The following is a 20,461-nucleotide window of genomic DNA, read 5'->3' on the forward strand; positions in this document are numbered from 1 at the left end:
AGACCTCCACTGGGATTATTTAAAATTATATGCCTTATAAATTATCTAATTGTTCTCATTTCTACAAATAACAAGAGATTTATACAGCTCATATAGAGTACTTATTCTGCCAATTCAATCGCACTTTTATTTCATCTTTATTCAAAACTGAATAACAAGATCCCAGGGTATCAGCTTTTCACGGTTTCACTTAAGCTTTTCATTGTCTTCAGGTGATTTTTTTTTAAAAAAGATTTTCAAATAACTATCAGTAAATCATTATACTGGTTAAAAATGTGTGCAACAGGGTGAGATATTAAATTCAGGTACCAAACTGTGGTCAGATAGAGCTCCAGGCTCATTCTTGTAGACTGGGTAACATGCTCAGCTCTTGGAACAGTTGGCCTTTTAGGAAGCAGCAGCAATGTCTAATAATTACTGAGCATTTACCAGTTAACTCTTTTCTATTTATTGTCATCAAGTCCTACAAATCCGGGGGCAGTTGAAAGCCCATGTCTACAGATGGAGAAACTGAGTCTTAGAGACACTGCTTGGTTTGCCCATCATTACACAGATAAATGGTGAAGCTGGCACTGGAGTTGTCAGTGTGGCCTGAAAGCACAGATGCTCAGGAAAGGCCCTGCCCCTTCCTGGCATGCTAGTGACAGTGATGGTATCTCAAAACTTGGAACTTCCCACTTGAATGTTGCTTCATTAAATCAGGGAATTTTTCAAATACAGGTAATGTTGTTGATGTTTTTTACCTGGCACTGGATATGTGTTCTCCATAAATTCTTTCACCCTCCTCAAAGGAATTTCAAAAATGTTCTCTTGAAGTTTCTTGCATATTGAAAAACCTCCTCATCTCTGTTCTCCAGTTATTTTTGGCCTCTTCCTTTCTAAAAATAAAACTCCCAGCCCCACAGCCCTTCCATTCTCTGTGCAAAAACGGGTGTGATTTAAATGATTTAGGGAACAGTTCACAGACATGTTGAATATTGAACATATAGTTAGACACTAAATCAATAACTCTTTTTTTGTTTGAAGTGAACACGGCTAGGTTTTGTCTTCATAATAAAACAAAAGATGAAGCTTAGAACTGGATCACTTGGCCCTTTCTCTTGTCTCCTCCCAGTTCAAAATGCTTGCATCTCTTAAATCAGTAAGTCTTTAAAGATCCTCCTATGGTTAAAATTCATGAATATATCACTCTGGTTTTTAAAACCCAAAGCATGAATGAAATCAGATTAAATTACACTTTTAAACAGTTTTGTAAAGTAGGCAAATGATTAAGGAAGGCTTTCTAACCTTTTGAGTCATCTCTTGAAGACAGCTCTGTATAGGAATTTTTGAAAAATAGTGAATTGGCAATTTCACTAATTCCAACTCACATGTAGGAGGTTTAATACTTCCAGTGTGTTCTAGTTTAACAAGTCAGTCCATTTAGAGTGAAGATGTCTTTTTACTGCTCTTACCTATGCTCAAGATAGAGAAATGCTGGAGACTGATCATGGTGACTGGGGTTGATTAGACACATTAGAATTCTTAATGCACTGAGCATGGTGCTGCTAGCCTGTAATCGCAGCACCTGAGGAAGGTGAAGCGGGAGGGCCTCAGGTTCAAGCCCAGCCTGGACAACTTAGTGACTTAGTGAGACCCTGTCTCAGCATAAAATAAGGGCTGCAGCTGTAGCTCAGCATGAAGGCTCTCGGCACATACCCTCTCCGGTACTGAAAATCAAAGCCATGATGCAAAGAATATTTAGCCAGTGTGAAAGAACTGCTTTGGAGGTTAGTTTCCAATCACTGTGGAAGTGGCAGCACTTTTTTCATTGGGGAAAATTTGAATCTTAGTGTGTGTTCCATGGCTGATAAATGGAAAAAGACTGGGAAGGGTAACTGACTTCTGCAGGATAATGAATGAAAGGGGCATTGACTCAATATTTTTCACTAATGGTTTTTCAAAATGGGACCTTCCATGGTTGCTGGGGATTCCATTGTCACTGTGTGAGGAAGAAGTATAACTGCATGCAATAACCCAGCTGCTAGTGTCCTCATATGCTTTCCATCTTCAAAGATACTGAAATGCGCTCAAATTTCTGTGTTTAGCAACTATTTTATTCTGTTTTTTTCTTTTGTCCCCAGGATCAAACTTAGGACCTTGCGCTTGTGAGGCAGGCTTGGTGCCACTGAGCTAAATTCCAGCCCCTGCAGCTATTTTATTCTTAACACTGACAAGTGCTTTTAAAAATCTGGTCACCTTAGGATGTTCTTTTGAAAGAACAAACCTGAATACTATTTTCAGTACAGTTCTTAATGAAACATTACCTACGTTTGTCATCTAAAAAGTGTTTACTGTATTACAGTATTCTTTTAGACGGTCATTATGCATAAACTTTTAAAAATCAGCACTCAGCTCATGAAATGAACCTGTTTATGGGACATACTGAGTTTTCCACATGTGCAAATTGCCAGACAAAAATGTCCTTACAGATGCTTTTCCCTGGAAATCAGAAAATCTAACTTTCTAATGAGAGCATTACAAAACTGAATATTGCTGCTAACCAGTGACTTAGAAATCAGGCAGTGATTCATGCCTTTCCACGGTTAAAATGCATCTTACTAATCTGAAGGTCACTGGCCACAGCAGGGTGCCAGCCTATAAAGCGGTTTTAAACATGCAGTTGAGAACCCATGGGATTAAACCAACCTTGTTGGCATATTTTATTTATACAGAGATTATCTCCAAAGGAGATTCATTGGTCTTTTGACTATAATGAAGCCCTTTCTTTAGTGACTTCAGTGTGCCATAATGAAGAGATTTCTTTTTATGGCAGGAAACAAAGTGTTCCAGTCTCCACAACACTGCTTGCATCCTAAAATCTGATTCAGACAAAAATCTGTTTGTTGTGTCCTAACTCAGGGACTGCAGTCTTGATAATGTTCTTTTGATTTCATGTTTGTTTTATCTTCCTAAGTTGACATTACCAAGAGATATTACCAAGCCCAGAAACCTGAACTCGGCCTCTGTGAGGCTGACAAGGCAGCCTGGAGGGGACAGACGTGACCTTGAGGTCTGTCCTCTACAGGTGTGGTTAACCTGCCTGATAATAGCCCAGCTGTGGGCCTGGGGAAGGCAAGGGACTGGGGAAGGTCTGAGTTGCACTGATCTGAGCTAAGCACTGTGCTGGGGCTTTGTCTCTTCTCCACACCCAGGGACTCATTTCACTGGAAATTGGGATTGGTGCGAGAGCTCTACTGAGGGTTAAACTTTGCAGGGGTTGCTTGCAGTGCAGGTGACCTAAGGGGCTCCGACATTATATGTATGTAACACATGTAAAAATACGGTGGTCTCCACACACTTCCCAAGGAAGGAGCAAGAAAGGATCTTTGCTTAAACAGCCCAGAAGCCAATCAACTCAGCATATGGCACCTGTATTTATCTGCTATCCTGAAGGTGACCAGCCTGCCGCTGAGAGTCCTCCAGGAAACTGAAGCTTACTGTCAAAGCAGAGCGTATAATTTCAACTGTGTTGTAAAGTTCCTTTCGAGTGTGAGGCCTAGGAAGGAAATGTCACGGGGGAGAGCCCCAGCTGGGCCCTGTCCCTGGATGTCTGTGGGCTCTTGAGTTCTCTCTGAGGCAGTTTCCTCGTCTATAAAATGAGAAGAAACACAGCCTGTAGATCACAGAGTCATGCATAAAAAGCAAGTGCCACCTAACAACTCGTAATTATTAAATATTCACCAAACGCCACGTACTCTTCCCAAGTAGTTTTCTTGTTTACTCTCCGTAGCCTCTATGAGTTGATAGTGTTATTACTCCTATGCCAAGAGGAGGGAAGGGAATCCCGGAGAGGCAGGATACCACCAGGCAGCCTGGCTCTGGCTCTTCTGCCCACACCACTGCCTCTGGCTGCCTGAGGGACAGGCTGGTGGCCTTCTGTGAAACAGGGGCCAAGTGCAGGCCCCCGTGCAGCTCCTCCCTGTGGTGTACATTCGGGACAGCCTCGGCTGCTGAGTTTTCCTTCCTAATATGGAAGCACAGATTGTAAACAACAAAGTTAACCTTTTCTCTGTTTACTTATCCGATTTCCCTCAAGATTAAGCACAAGCAAGTACAGTGTAATAGGTGAGCTGTTTAGAGAAGCCCAAAGTATTAGTGATTGGCCTTTAAAGGTTCTGAAGATGCTAGTACAACAGAGACCGAACACCAGATTTTGGAAACAGCTTTAGTTTGTGTTCCAATGCACTGTTCTCTATTTCCTGCCAAGTTGTATGGGAGGGTAGCTATCTCAGGCTTGGTGCTTTCTTCTCAGCATTTGCTGTCTTCAGTTCACCCTCTTTTCTTTGTGGTACTGGTAGAGTGGCGCTCTACCACTGAGCTACATCTCCAGCCCATTGTATTTTCGGACACCGTCTTGCTGAATTGCCCAGGTGAGGCTTGAATCTGCAATCCCTCTGCCCCAACCTCCCAGAGTGCTGGGGGATTGCATGCACAGCTAGTGTGCCCTCTTCTAAAAAGCAGAGACTAATACAAGGGTTTTGTTGCAGATTGATCCCCTCAAAAGATTTCTCCTTTACAGTTGAATTCTAAGTGCAAAAAGCTAAGACCTTGGAACCAAGTATAAAGAATCATATTTAATATAACAATAAGCACACTCTCCACAGACTGATTCTCAGTTGAATGTCTGAAATATGTTCAGATAGGGTGATTTAGAAATAGCAAGTAAGGGGCAGGTTTTTGCCTAACTTAGACCCGAGATGTCTGAAAAATCCTATAAATGAAAATACTGGCACAATTATAATGTAACAGTTTATCAGATGATACAAGATATTCTGTCCAATGCTTTGTTGTTCCTTGAAATTCCTTTGAGAGTGAAGGCAAACGGTATCCGTGGATAGGGAGGAGCAAGAGCTTTGGGTTCAGTGGACCTGCCTTGAAATCTCACCTCTGCCACTTAATTGCATCAACTCTCCTCAAGGGTGTTTGAGGAGGCCTACGTTCCCTTCACCTGGTTCTTTTTTTTTTGGTTTGGGGGATCAAACTCGGGACCTTGCCCTTGCAAGGCAGGCGGCAGCACCACTGAGCTAAATCCTCGGCCCCCTTCACCTGGTTATTGTGAAGACAAATATATGAGGCGGGGGGAGCATTACCAGGGTATCTGGCCACCAGCGAGGGCTCAACAAATGGCGGCCCTGTTCTCATTATACCAAATGTATCTTTACATAGTGTTTTGTTAGACTGTAAGAGTCTCCCTCTAAACCTGTAGTTGGTGGAAACATATTCCCTTTGACTCCAGCCCATCTTTCTTCCTTGGACCTCTCTCCATCACCACCATGTCCGTCCTATTCATTCTCACTAAGTCATTAAATCCACCCTCTTATGCCACATGTAGCGTTCACCTTGCAGTTACACACTGCTCTGACCCTCACTTTCTTAGTCCATCTTCTGCTCCAACACAAATGTGCCCTGTGAGCAGAAACCAGCCTGAATGACTCTAAACTTCTCTTCTCTTCAGTAAGTGGCTGTGAAAATAGTATCTCTCTCATGTTAATACATATTAAGTACGTTAAAAGCATCGGCCACTAATCATTGCTTATGTTCTCCAGTCTTGAAAACTCAGACATTTAGCTCAGAAAGAATACATTCCAGGTGGACACTTTCTTATTATACGAGGAACTTTGCAGATAAAAACTGAGCAGATCAAGCCCATGATGCTATTCTAAATTGCTTAGCCTTCTGTTGGTTACATTCATTTTATAATCATCTGGCTCATGTTGAGACAACTTAATAGAAAAGCTGGATGAGAAGAGAATGATTAGGACTTCTAATTAGTTATTATACCCATCGTAATACAGAGAAAATGATTTACGACCTCAGCTTTTACCTTGAGACAAATGATGTGTCACCTGGGTAGCTGACAGGGGCGGGGGGAGCACAGCATACATCTGTGTGCATCTGCCTATCTGGTGTTTTCCTGACATTATTGGAGGCGCCTGGAAACCCAGAGGGTGTGGCTAGACTCCCTTGGGAGTAAAGATGCAAACTGCAGAGACTAGTGAGTCACATACTTCATGGTTATCTGTAGTGAGCTCTTCTGGAGTTGTGCTGCATCTAGCCGTGGGGTTAGCAGGCATATGCGACATCAGCTTGGATATTACAACGGAGCTCTTTTTAGGGAAAAAATAATAAATTGTGAGCCTGAACACATTTCTTTCAATGATTTGAAGGAGGCTAAGACCTTTACATTGCCACGAATCATTAAAGTCTTTTGTCTTATGGCAAAGTAGATAAAGCTGACTGTTCAGAGCTAGGGCCGTACAGCACCATCCATTTATTAGGAATCATAAATTCTACACTATCCCTTTAGGATAAATGTTGTGCTCTCTCTGCTATACCACTGTGTCACTCTGCCTGAATAAAGAGAATTGCTGTGGTCTGTATACTCCAGGCAGTGCTGGCGAACTGATGGCACACATCCCACAGCAGGCTGTTATCACTGAAAGCTCTAAAAGGTTCACCACCACTACCCTGGGTGCAAATGGGCTCAGGCTCTGTCCCAAGCTCCATGTGCAAAGATTATCTTTCGGCCAGTCTTTCAGAGGCTCCTCATCAACTTGTACATACTGAACTCTTCCTCAGCTTAACTTTGCCTTTCATTGTCATTTGATCACTATTGCGGAATTTGCTTACTGCTAAACATTTTATGTGAAGTGATCAGATAAATTTGGAAATTGTTCTTGAACTGTGCATTCTGCCAAATATTCTGTGGCAAACATTCTGGCTCTGCTTAGTTTGTTAATGCTGGTTTGTTAATGTTACGTCACGGGAGGTATAGATTTCTTGGGCATACAAATTGATTGCATATTCATGAATATCTTCAATCCTGAAATATTTGTAAATAACTTGGCAATTTTTTTCATAAGGTTGCCTGTTAAGAGTTATCAGGACTTGAATTGTTCACATAGACCAAATTTGTGCATACACAGCACCACCTATATAATAAGTAGTATTTCTATGCTAAGAAACTTAGATTGTGGACATGTAAATCACCTGTCTTAAAGTATGAGAAATGCTATTTTTCACCTAAGAAGGGTTTGAGTTTGACAATGTCAATAGATGCAAAACGCCACCCTAGAGCTTTGCTCTCTAGAAAGAAAGCAGAGAAGGAATGACATCGTCAATGTTAACTGTCAGCAGATGAAGAGAAATCAGATTGTCAGGCCTGGATCTATAAAATTCTTGCCAAAGTAGGACCTCATTTACACATACAGATCTTCATACCCTTTGCTAAGAAAAGCATCTGTGGCAGTTTAGATGTTTGTGCGTTTGCCAAAGATCTTTCACTCTGAATAAAGTAAATGTCATGTCTGTTGTTTATCTCAAATTCAGCAGAGTATTTTAAAAAGGAAATATTTGCAGGGACGGTTAAGGGAGGAGGAGTCCAGGTTGGGGCACTCCAGTGAGGTGGTTGTAGCTGTTCCGCAGCAGTACTCCTGAATCAGACTGGCTCCACCAATAAGCCTCCCACACATTTCAGGATCCTGAGCTGGAAATGGCCTTTTGAAGTGACACCACTACCATAAATTGGAACGTGGACTCTTCCTACATCTACACCTAGTCTGTCAGCACCAAAAAATCCAAGTTAATTCAGTCTGATTATTTGGCATCATACAGACACAGCTGTCTTTAAGGAAAATTTTGAACACTTAAAGATACATGGCATTGTACCCGGAGCCAGCTGGTACAAGAGCATCTGTGTGCCCTTGTATGATTGTGGAGACTTCACAGAGGACGTAAAACTTAAGTGCTCCAAGTTTAAGTTGAACCCCACTGAAGAGCAACTTTTTAAAAAGTGATGGCAACATTTCATGGAAAATAGACTGGAAATTCAGACTTTTAGTTAAGTGTATGATATAGTATTTTAGGTTGTAAATTGCCATGAATATAAAAAGTAAACTCTCCATGTACCTTTTTTTAGTACAAATTTGCCATAATACTGAACATATTCATTAGAAGGAATTTGTATCTGTATATATTTTTTTTTATTTCTTTGCTCTTTCAATCCTCCTTCCCCTCCCCATTTACAAAAGCTTTGTTTCCCTTTTGTTCCTTCCATTCTTTTCTTAATCCCTTTCCCCTTCTTTCCCTTGCCCCTGCCCCCTCCCATGTTCTACTTCCCATTTGATGATGTTCGTATTTCCCAGTACATGTCCTACATTTCCTTATTTACCTTTTCGGTTTGTCACATAAGAGAAAGAGTGTACTGCTTAAATGTGTGTCTGATTAATCACATAAAATTATGGTCTCAGGGTGCATCCATGTACTTTAAAATGTCTCCAGTTTATCCTTCCTTATGGCATAGTACTCCCTTCTGTGTAAATACCATATTTTCCTTATTCATACTTTTTTTTTAAAACCTCTAATATTTAATGTAACTTACAGGCATTCAAGGTACTAATGAGATCATAACGTACAATAACTCCTAACATCTTTCTTTAGGACATCTATTTCAGGTGACACAATGTGCACAATTTCAAAAATCAAATATTTGTCTTGAGTAAGTATGATTTGTTTTATTGGTGTCATTTGCTTTTAGGAAATATTCTATGTGGCTTTGAATATCATTTTATTTCCTCAAGTAACATGGAAGCCATTCCTGTCAAACAATTTGGTAAACACACCAATGATTTACCTTCTAATAATCAGCATGGGTTCTCCAAGGAATATGAAGTATATTTCAAGACTAGAAATTAATTTCTTGAAACCTAAATTTTCCTTCACAGAAATTTTTGTAAACTCAATCTACATTTCTTGTAAGCATAACATAATAATAACTGGAAATTTTTGTTTATTTCAATTGTGAATTTTATAAGCATTCTTTCCTGAGTAGAACCAAGTGAAAGAGTTCATTGTATTTGTAACCAAAGTGTATTTCTATGAAAGAATAGAACTAGTGGTAGAGAAAAGGCCGATGAATGGAGATGATTCTTCAGGATGTTCTTTGTCTTCTGGATGGGATCAGCAGTCAGAAGTCAGAGCTCTCTCGCCCCTTGTGATTTCTGAGCTGCACACAATGGAGCATGGGACACTTGGTCTGGCATCTGAAGAACTGGGTGTTGGCACTGCCAGTAGGACCTTCATGGGCTCAGGTTCAATCATTTCATCTCTGATCCTTCTCAGTTTCCACCTTTTAAAAAATGGCATTTAGGTTAGCCACTCCCTAAAGTTGTTGTAAAAGTGAGTGATAAACTTATATGAAAGTGTTGGGTGAATTTTTAAGAAAGAAAACAAATCATTCATACCTTTTCATAATTATTAATCCTTGGAGGATTAATAACAACATGGGTTAACGCTGCCTTCTGATTTTAAAAGCTGGTGTGTAGGAAACAAGGTGGAGTGTAACATGCACCACCCTGCCAACTCTGGGTCCCGTGCCAGTTCAGCAGTGACAGGGTGGCAAAGAGGAGCTATTAAACAGACTGCCCTTTTCTTCACTGAGGCGCTCAACTAAGGCACAGCTCTGGCACCAAGAGTTGTGCCAAGGAGGCCAAGTTTTCATGGCAGCTCAGCTGTCTTCTAGCTTTGTGGGTAAATCGGTTATTTTCTGTCTCATTGCTACTTTAAAATAGAAACCATGAAGCTAACCTGCCTACCTCTTCTCACACAATTGGTTGTGGGATTCAAATGAGGCTATGGAGAAGCCCTTGGGGATCAGGGAGGAGCCATACAGCTGGGAGGTGAAGTTATCCTGCACGAACAATGAAAAATAAGAATAGGATCGAAATCCCGTCTCCATGCAAATTTGGAATCCCCAAAGGCTATCAGGAGGGCAATTATATTGACAACTCATTTTAATTCTTTCTCTTAGTTCTAGTTGCTTTTGAAGACAACAGAAGTACTGGTGGTAGAGAGAAAGGAAAGGATCCTGGTTTATTCTGCAAAGTCCTGTGTTTTATGGAAGAAAATCATGTTAAGTATTTAACGCTCCTGTTAGATGCTGACCCAAAAGAGGTGCCTATTCACCTACAGAGAGCATGGTTTAAGTCAAGCATTTTGTATTCATGAGGACAGCAAATATGTGTGGTGTTGAAGCGATTTAGTTCATTGACTGTTGGCTGGATGACTGAGCAAGAATACTGAGGCATTTAACAATGTTGCTGGTATTCAGGACAAACATTTATCCTCTAGAGAGAAGAATTTGATCAGGATGATCAAATGCAACTCTGGTTTCTCAATTATTTATGATTTGAGACTCCAGTGCTACTCATCACAGCTGGTTCTGTCGCCATTTAATTATTCAAAGTAATCAACTACACCTCTGTAAACTTGATCAGTCTTAAAATAGGCTTTGCTGCATCAAAATCCTGTGAGTGAACAAATCCTGGGCATCTATAGCCTATTTGTATCCTTTAAAGGAATATTCTGGCTAAAAGCTTTAGTCACCTCTTCCCAGCTTTACAGCTTAATATTATTAGCTGATAGTTATGGAGCAGGGTGGGGCCGGCAAGGAGGAAGGAGACACTGTTGTGTCGCCATCTCCGTCTTTCCTGACTTGGCAAATTTAATAGTGAAGCTCTCCACAACAGGAAGAATAGCCTTTCTTTTGAAAAGAACAGTAAAGCAGCAATATAAAAGAGAATAAGACAGTGCAAAAGCTCACCAGTATACTGTCACCTTCTAATTTGGCAAAAACTTGAAGTATTCTAAACACAAACATTCTTTATTGGGAGCTCTGCTAAAATGGAAAAGTGGTAACAGGCCACTAAAGCAACTATTAAGGGTGTTTTATAAACAGAGATAGTAATAGGCTAGATCAGAAAGACCAGAAAAAATCCTGTGTAATGATCAAAGGAATGAAATTAAGCCCTACATTGAGGTAAAATAGTAATGTCAGCCTCATATCCATTTGTGTGTGAAGATGACAGCCTGCCTTTACTTGGCACTGTGTGTGTAATGTGGCACTCCTTCCTCAGAACTGCCCCCTTGGATGGGTGCTATCTCACTCTTGCCATTTTAGGTGAGGAAACTTTATGCAGGAGACAGCTGAGGTGTTCAGGGGCCAAGCTTTCAAATGGCACCAGCAGGGTTCTGACTCAAACCCACATGCCATCCAGACTCTCACTGAAGTAGTGCTGTGCAGTGAACAAGAGTCAGAAAAAATAATCAAGTAACTAAACTGTCTATGCTTTGGCCAAGAAAACCAAAAAAGGAGACCCAAATTAGGAGCTCTCTATGAAAATCCTCAACAGCTCACTAGTGACCTGGAGCTGATCGAAGTACTCATCTGTTGAGGTAGAGAGAAATACCACTTAATACTCAATTATTGGCTATTAAGAGGAGATAAAACAACTCATTTGTCAGGTACGGAGCAGTCCATTTTCTGGACAGGACATTCAGGATAAATTACAGTCCTTGCCCCGAAGATATCCATCTGGCTGGGTGGGGCGAGAGCAGAGGGTACACAACTAAAGTATAAAACAGGCCAAAAAAGGTAATTGGTATAAAGCAGGTATAGCTCTAAATTTCCATGGAGAAAGACATCTAGGAATTCCAATTGGGTATTTCAGTCAGCGTTCTCTTTGTTCCGCCTGGTTTAAGAATCCTGGAAGTAAAAACTGTGGTGATAGGACTGGGGATTTAGCTCAGTGGTTCCACTGCCTGCCTCACAAGCGCAAGGTCCCAAGTTCAATCCCCGGCACCAAAAAGAAAAATTGTGGCGAATAGCTGTCATGTTTTCAGGATTCTGCTGCTTGGGGAATGAGGAAAACAACTCACTGGGAATATTATTTCTTTAAAAATGGTGCTGAAAGTCAGCATTTTATCTTTGTCAGGTACATGGTGGAGAGTGTGAAAATCTGGTCACATCACAGCTTGAAACAACTTTACAGCCACTGGAAATAACATCAGTCCTTGTCTCTGGGTAGTGTTGGTGGCTCCGTTCACTTAGCTACCTGACCTGATTTTATCATCACTGACCTTCCAAGGAAGCAGCATCCCAGAATGTTTTTAACAGATTAGCAGCTTCTCTCCAGGCCCACAGGTATAAGCAAAAGGCTTTGCAAGAAGCATTGTTAAGTAGGCTTTTTCAAAAGGGGAGACCTCCAAAGGTCCATACACCAACAGAACTGAGAAGCAGGTGTTAGAAGAATCAGAACTCTGAAGGTGGGGTACAGAATTGAGGCCAAAGGTCCATATCCCCTTAACAAGACACTTTGGGAGATTCCCCTATTACAGTTAACCATCTGAGTTAGATCTGCCCTGGCTGTTCATCTTAAATCAAGAAAAAAGGCTTTGTCCACCTGACCCCATGCTCTGAGGCAACAGTGGCCACAATCACTATCACATCCAGGGAAATCTCTGGGGGAAGATGTATTGTTGCCCAAAGACTGCTGCCTGCAAGAAGGCAGAGATCAAACCACAGCATTTCCTGATCCTCTGTGACATGATCCCAGTTCAGTCTTGAATATCTTAAAAATATTTTAAACCCTTATTAAAGAGAAAATTATAGTTGTTGAAGTTGAGGCTTTTATGAAGGGGGGGAGAGGTGAGTGAGCTAAATTTTACATACTACATGTTATGTTACAGACCAGCTGCAAGACAATGGTGCTACATTGGACTCTCCAAAGATGGACTGATTTTTTGAAGGGCAAAGGCAATTGTTGCAGATAAAGATAGATGGAGTTGACAGGGGAAGAGAACAACAGTGAAAGACAATAAAGTATAGAGCATAAAATCCGCAGTCCTTCCAAAGGCACAGAATGAAAACTGAGACCGGAAAGGATGTGCATAGAAGATGGAATAAGGACTTGAAAGGCTTGAAGGAATCCAGAATCTATCTGGAGGCTTTGGAGTAAGAGACTAACAAAAGTCAGCACCACACTGCAAGTCAGTTTGGAGCATTTTTTGACCTGAGGAGATTATATGAGGTAGAAGATCAGCTGTGTCAGATACTCCACAAGCAGTGGCAAGTCGTGACCTAGCCGTATCAGTCTTGTGTAAGGTGGACCCCTTCACGCAAGTGTAGGCTGCGTGAACGGTAGAAATACTTGATCTAATGCTGGGTCACCAGGTCCAGAATATTTCTTCCACTCATTCTGCTGACTAATCTGAAAGATTGCTAGCTATGCTTTTGTTCAGTTGTTTTGTTTTTGAATGGGGTCACAGATTGATAGGACAGAAGGTCTTCAAGGACAGTAGGTCTTCGTGTGCTCTTTAGAGACCCTCTCACATCAGTGACTCCTGATAGGAGGTGACTCACTTATTTCATCTCTCAAGAATTTTGGCCGTATCAAATATTAGTTTTTGATCTTTGTTGTAAAATTTGTTTCCACTGGCTGCTCCTATGGCTGTATGACTGTTAATATCTAGAATATTCATTTTGAGGATTCAAGGCTTGTTATATAAACAATAAAGATTATAAGCTTAATCTTGAAATTTTTGTCAGTGCTGAACAGGTAACTTTACTATGCACACTGTCAGGACCAGTGTCACTTTAAAGGGTTTTAACATGTATTAAAATCACATTAACAGCTGTTGCTGCTGCTTGCTGCTTCACTATCTCCTGCTTTCTTGCCATGGAATATTTCTCCTCTGCGATGCCACCCTTCCTTAGAACCAGCTAACTATGGACTGAAACCTCTACAAACTGTGAGATGAAATAACCCTTTCCTCCTTTACCTTTGGGTGTCAAATATTTTGTCACAGCAACAAGAAAAGTAAGACAGATTTTGGTACCAAGAGTAAGGTCCTTGCTGTGACTGTACCTGACCATGTGGTTCAAGGGCCTTTGAAACTGGCCTGCAGGAAGAGTTTGGAAGAGTATGGAGAGGGTAGCTGAAGAAGCATCCCTGGAATGTTGTAAACTGAACTTCGTGGGAGGTTCTGATCAGACTCCAGAAGAAAAGAATGCTGACAGAAATGCAGCAGTAAAGACCATGCTTAGGAGGTTTCAGTTAGGAAAAAGGACAGCAGCGACTATTGGACTCCAGATCATATGTGTTATGCGTTGGCAGAAAATTTGTCTCCATTTTGCTCGTGTCCAGAGACTTTGCCTGAGACTGAGATTAAGGGCTGTGTACTAAGTAATCTAGTGGAAGAAATTTCAAAACAGTCTAATGTTGAGCCGGTAGCATAGCTACTGTTGGGGGCTTTTAGCCAGATCTGTGTTGAGAATCAAGAGAAAACAGCCCAATGAAATGATTTGAAAAGTTTTGAGTTTGGGCAGAAAGAAAGATCCAATAAAGTTATGACCTGCATAGATGGAGCAGAGGAGAACTTGGTTGCTTAAAAGGAGCAGAACAATAGAAAAATGATCTGAGGATATCACAAAGAGCAGCGGACTCCAGACTTTTCAGCCTCAAAATTGCAAAGGTGAAAGACTTTGCTTTACAAAGACAGCTCCAGAGCACTGTGTTCCAAAATGGTGGCAACTTAGAGAATTTGATCCTCAAGATTGGTTTCACAGCACTCAGCAATCCAGACACTCAACCCCTACAGCCCACAAAGACAGAAGGCTGGCTACTGTTCCAGCTGGCAGCAGAGCTTGGCATCATCCACATGGTGCTAGTGTTAGGTGCATTGAGAATACAAGAGTTGTGGGGTCAGGAAGTCTTCCAAGAAGGCCTGGGAGGCCAGGCAGTGTGCCCCTGAGAGGGCAGTGTGTGAAGCTGAAAGTCCGATGGAGACCCCAGAAGGTTGGAGAAACCAGGAATGTGGATTGTCTGAGGAAAGTCACAAGGAATGAGCAAAGCCAGCTCTAGGGAGAAACCATGGGAACTACAATCACTAGAAATGCCATGAAGGCAGAGCCACCCAAGCCCTTTGGAATTCACATTTTGCCACAGATTGCACCAGATGCTGGACATAGAACTACAGAATTTAATGTTTGCCATGCTGCATTTGGTCTAGCTTTTTCCCATTCCTTTCTGTCCCCTATTTGTACCTTTTGGAGTGGAAATGTTTATCTTGTACCATTGAATGTTGGAAGTGTTTAACTTTCATTTGTACAGGAGCTCATAGCTAAGAGTTTGCCTTAAATCTCAGAGGAGAATTTGGACTTGAACTTTTCAGCAGTGCTGAAAGTGTTAGAATTTTGGCAACTCTTAGAGATGGACTAAATGGCTTTTGCATAAAATAATGTGCATAAGTCTTTTGGGGACCAGGGATGGAATGTTATGGCTAGTATGTAAATGTCCCCCCAGAGCCTCATATGGTCATACGTAGGGAGCGTGGAAGGTGGCTGGATTAGGGTGTATAAATATGGTGGGTTAAGGGTGTGATACTGGTATTAAGGGTGTGGATAATAAAGAAACCCTGGGTGTGGGTTGCGCCAATCAATAGCTTGTAGCTTAGATAGAACATAAAGGGATAGAAAGAAAGCGGGCTTTCTGCTGCTGCTTGCTGCTTTGCTGTCTCTTGCCTGCTTGCCATGGACTATTTCTCCTCTGTGATGCCCCTTTTCCATGCCACCCTGCTGTAGAGCCAGCTAACTATGGTCTGAAGTCTCTACAAGCCGTGAGCTGAAATAATCCTTTCCCCCTTTAAATTTGGGTGCCAGGTATCATGTCTCAGAAACGGAAAGTAACTAAGATGCTTGCTTAGGTTAATTGCTAAGTATTTCATTTTCTTTTATGCTACTGTGAAAAGTATTATTTCCCTAAGTTCCTTCGCTGTAAATTTATTATTGGTGTACAAAAACACTTGATTTTTTGAATGCTGCTACACTACTGAATTTGGTTATTACTTCTAGGAGTCTTTCAGTGGAGTTTTTGGGGTCTTCTATGTAAAGGATCATGTCATCTGTAAATAATAATTTAATTTATTCATTGCTTATCTATATCCCTTTTATTCTCTTGTCTAAATGTACTAGCTAATGTTTCAAGAACTACATTGAACAGAAGTGGTGACAGTGGACATCCTTGTCTTGTTCCTGATTTTTACAGGCAAACAGCTTTCATTTTCTCTCCATTTAGTATCATGTTGGCCGTTGGTTTGTCATGGATGGCTTTTATCAGGTTGAGATAAAGACCTTCTATTCCTATTTTCTTCAGGGTTTTTTTTAATCATGAATGGATGTTGGATTTTGTCAAATGCTTTTTCTGCATCTACTAGAATGATCATCTGGCTTTTATCATTGCTTTTATTTATGTGGTGAATTACATTTATTGATTTACATATGCTGAACCATCCCTGCATCCCTATTTGCTGCATTCTATTTGCCAGTATCTTATTGAGGATTTTTGCATCTATGTTCATTAAGGTGACTAGCCTGTAGTTCTCTCTTTTGGTTAGGTCCTTTTCTGATACTGTATTGGAATCAAGGTAATGCTTGCTTCCAGGAATGACTTTGGGAGTACTGCTTCCCTTTCAATTTCATTAAAGAGTTTGGAGAATATTGGCATTACATCTTTTCTGAAGTTCTTGTAGAAGTGGGCAGTGAATCTGTTGGCACCTGAACTTTTCTTAGTTGATAAGAGTTTTTGTTTTTAATTACTTCCTCAATTTCACTGACTGATATTGGATTATTCAGGATTTTTATATCTTCTTTGTTCAGATTGGTAGTTCACAGGAATCTAGGAATCTACCCATTTCTCCTAAATTTTCCAGTTTAGTACAATACAGGTTCTCAAAGCAGTTAACAATGATCTTCCAGATTTCAACAGAATCCACTGTGTGTTTGCCTTTTTTATTTCTAATTGCATGGATCTGAGTCTTTTCTTTACGTACTTTGGTAAGCTGAGCTAAGTTTTGTTTATTTATTTATTTATTTTTGAGACAGGGTCTTGTTATGCAGTTCAGGATACAGTTCATTATGTAGTCCAGGCTGTCCTCTAGCTCACAGTGATCCTCCCACCTCAGGCTCTTAACTGGTGAGATTACAGACACATGCCACTATGCCTGATTATTTTATTCTTTCAAAGGTCCAACTCTTTGATTCATTGATTCTTTGTGTTTGTTAACCTGAATTTTATTAATTTCTTCTCTGATCTTTATAAATTCCTTCCTCGTATTAGCTTTGGATTTGAATTGTTCTTGATTCTCTAGGACCATAATGTTCATTAGGTTATTTATTTGAGCTTACTCTGTTTTTCTTATGTGAGAATTCACCACTATAAATTTCCTTCTTAGGACTGCTTTTATTGTGTCTCATACGTGCCAGTATGTTGTAATGGCATTACCATTTGATTGTAGGAGCTGTCCAATTTCTTTTTTCATTTCATCCATGACCCATTGACTATTCAAGAAGGTATTATTTAATTTCCACTTGTTTGCATAGGTTCTGTGGTATCTTTTGCTGTTGATTTCTAGACTCTTTAATAAGTGGTGCTTACAAAAATAAATAAATAAATAAAATCACATTAACTTTGAAATGCCAGTTATGATGGAGAAAAGTCACTCCAGGCTCAGATGATATTATCAGCATCTAAATGAGCCAAGCAGTACTGAAAGGAATTACAGGTGACATTATTATCCAGAAGACAAAATCAGAAGGCTTTAGGCAAACCCTATGAGTTCTAATAAAATCAGATTTAGCATTATTTGTGACTATCCTTTGTTTTCTGTCATTCATGTAATGAAAAAGTGAAATAGGGCTGGGGATTTAGCTCAGTGGTTTCGCTGCCTGCTGCACAAATGCAAGGACCTGAGTTTGATCCCCGGTACAAAAAAAAAGAAAAAGTGTAATAGAGGCAAAGGATCAGACCAAGGGTTTTAGATAACAAGAGTCTGATTGGCCACACTGAATGACTGCTTTAAACAGCAAAGACAGCTGCTCCCATCCAGTCCTGGTCAATTGCATTATATTATAATAGAGGGCCAACTTCTGTCCCTAGCTAGGGTGGTCAGACCCACACAACAGGGGAAAACAATCAGTAACCAAAATGAATCTCAGACTAAAACACCAGAAGCTAAAATCACTCGGGACATCTCAACAACTCCTCCCTGAAGAGGTACATGCCAAAGGTATTGTTACGGAAATCTCGGAAAGAAATACACAGAGACACAGAATTTGAATAATAAAATTTCTTCTCTCAAGCGGACTGGAATGCCAGAAACCAGTCTGGTCAATATCCTCACCCCCTTTGTTCAGCATTTCCCTTTTTATATCCTTTTTAGCCATTATCTCATCCCTAGTGTTCTTTGATATGTAAATACAATTCCAGTTCATATTTACAAGTCACAGACACAAGATAGGCCATATACATTGTAAATTCACCCTGGCACAGTAACTTTGTTAGGTTAATGAAGTTACTGGTTAGAGTCAGGTAATCTTCACCTTATACAAGGAGTTACAGGAAAAGCAAATCTTAAAAGAACACATTACTTATTTTGCTTCTACAACTACCTTAATATTCAATCTATTAAGTTATCTAAAACTTTTCCGTATCAGTATGACTTTCAAAAGCCAGAAACCAAAGAATGTCAGCTTGTTTTTAGGACTTGCATACAGATTGAATTAGTATCTTTCAGAATACAAATCCATTTTCAGATATTTTTCTGCCTTTTGAATCAATTCAAACAGAACACGCCTCAGGCTTTTAAGGCAGTTTCAAAAGGTCCAGTATTCTGAGTGTGCTCTGCATGGCTTATGTTCTTGTACATGTCAACACATCAGACTCATTACTTTGTGTCCACACTTTTTCTCATTTAAGAGAGCCAAAGGCAGCCTTAAGGCCCTTTAAAGTACCATTTGTGAAACCACAGGTTTTAAGCTATTTCATAATAAAAAAAATAGCAGAGTTCATCATTATAAGAAACAGGTAAGAATCACGAAACAGACTTTTCCAACGAGGTGGATTAAAGTTAATGCCTGTGGGATTTTTTTATCTAATGGACAGCTGGGAAGGCCTGCAGTTATGAAAAATTCAATGTATGCAGCTTCCAATAATTGGATAGTCTAAGATTATGGTTCCTTTGAAGAGAGTAACCCTTTGTTTTTATATCTTAAATTCTTTGATTACAGTGAGTTCCTCCTTGCAAAGAGGCGTCTCCTCACTGGAAAGTACTTTGTGAATATAAAAGAACAGTTTCTTGTTTTCATTATGTTTAATGTAAATGCTGTGGAAAACATTTTTAATTGCTATGCAACTCCTTTGTGAAAAAAGCCTGCATGCTTCTAAACTCTGTTACATCTGCTATGTGAAAAACATTTCTCCTGTAATTTTGTGTTACTTTTCTCCTGCTCTTTGCAGCAGCTGTGCACTGCTAATGACTTCCCTTATTAGCTCCAGTAATTTCTTGGATTTGAATCATACACTATAGAAAAATTTGGCTTTTCAGCAACCTTGTATTTGGCTAATGGCTGATAAATGTTTTAGTATCATTTTCTGCCACTTGTATTTTTCTAAATGAAGTTTACTGAAATAAAACTAGAGTTAACAAATAATTTGTCAGGGCCACACGTATCTGAACCAAACATGACAATTACTGGGCCATATATTAGCATCATTTCAGGACTGAGTCTTTAGAGTCAATCTGTAGTCTCTTGGTTTTAAAAAGAGGCTGTTAGGCCTATACGCATATGGCAAATCATGGTGGACACTGTACCTGTTGGAAATTCCTGTTCATCTTGTAAGAGTCAGCTGAACTGGCATCTCTTGTTTTAAGCTTTCTCTGTTCATCTTCATTCCCATCATTTTTTAGGTTAGTCTATTGATCGCACTTGGACAATACCTTTTTTCTTGTAAACAATAATATATTCAATAAGAGATATTCTATTGTATCAGAATGCCTAGGTCAAAATCTGGTATAAAGTTGAAGGCTGATGAATTAGCAAAGAATGAAAATCATTATACCTTTTTCATTTTCTCAATTTTTTTGTTATGGTTCTGGTAATCATAGCTGTGGTTGGGTTTGGGGCAGTAATGGCAACTTCAGTGCTAGCAAGTGAGTACTTTCTCTTGGATGGATATTTTACATATATCTGAAAGGGACTAGTTCTGAGACCTGTATCAGGCTATTTCCTTACCTTATAAACACCAAAGAGCATACATGCAGAGACCTAGTTGGTATAGTTCAACATAGCCTCTTGATTCAATCAAAGGCCCAGTAAGCACAGGGTGTATGAGACTGTGGCCACTATGAAATGGCATATTGTCCTACAGTAAACTTTTTTTTTATAAGCAGGAGTACCTCTAATGTCATGAATGAAAAATAGCGCAGTAAATGCACAAGCCTGTGAGACACCTGTGATTATCATCAAGTTATTATGTGCTGTGAAGAGCTGTATGTGCTATACTTTATATGAGTGACAATACACTACTTTTATTTCTACAGCATCACCACAAACGTGAGTAGTGTGTTGCACTCAGATGTTAGCAGGGCACTGACAAAGCCAGGCAGTAGGAATTGTGCAGCTACAGTATAATGTTTTTGGCCCACTGTCTTATACATGGTCTGGGTTGACTGAACATTGCAGTGCAGTTCGTGGCTATAGTTCCTTTTTTTTTAAAGCATGCCTGAAGTCTGGCTGTTTGTCTGT

The 20,461-nt window shown here is 40.1% G+C and overlaps 1 protein-coding gene and 1 long non-coding RNA gene across 13 annotated transcripts in view; one reads left to right on the forward strand and one right to left on the reverse strand.

The window, feature by feature from the left end:
• The window catches only part of LOC147826497 (receptor-type tyrosine-protein phosphatase gamma-like), a 121,043-nt gene that overhangs the window by 57,441 nt on the left and 43,141 nt on the right, over positions 1 to 20,461 (forward strand). For 2 of the 12 annotated variants that reach the window (XM_087181623.1, XM_087181631.1), the window contains one exon: positions 13,513 to 20,461. The exons of the other annotated variants lie outside the window; for them this stretch is intronic. In XM_087181623.1, the coding sequence (XP_087037749.1) occupies positions 13,513 to 13,604 (92 nt within the window). In that variant the 3' untranslated portion in view covers positions 13,605 to 20,461. The remainder of the gene's footprint in view (positions 1 to 13,512) is intronic. 12 annotated transcript variants of the gene reach the window in all.
• LOC110347069 (uncharacterized) overlaps positions 4,597 to 20,461 on the reverse strand; it is an 87,900-nt gene continuing 72,035 nt past the window's right edge. The window contains exon 7 of the long non-coding RNA XR_015439204.1: positions 4,597 to 9,169. This is a non-coding gene — a long non-coding RNA (uncharacterized LOC110347069). The remainder of the gene's footprint in view (positions 9,170 to 20,461) is intronic.

Source organism: Heterocephalus glaber, unplaced genomic scaffold (assembly GCF_053883595.1).
Source record: "Heterocephalus glaber isolate CG9 unplaced genomic scaffold, H.glaber_assembly_v1.0 deba00001472, whole genome shotgun sequence".
In the NCBI taxonomy this organism is placed as follows: Eukaryota; Metazoa; Chordata; class Mammalia; order Rodentia; family Bathyergidae; genus Heterocephalus; species Heterocephalus glaber.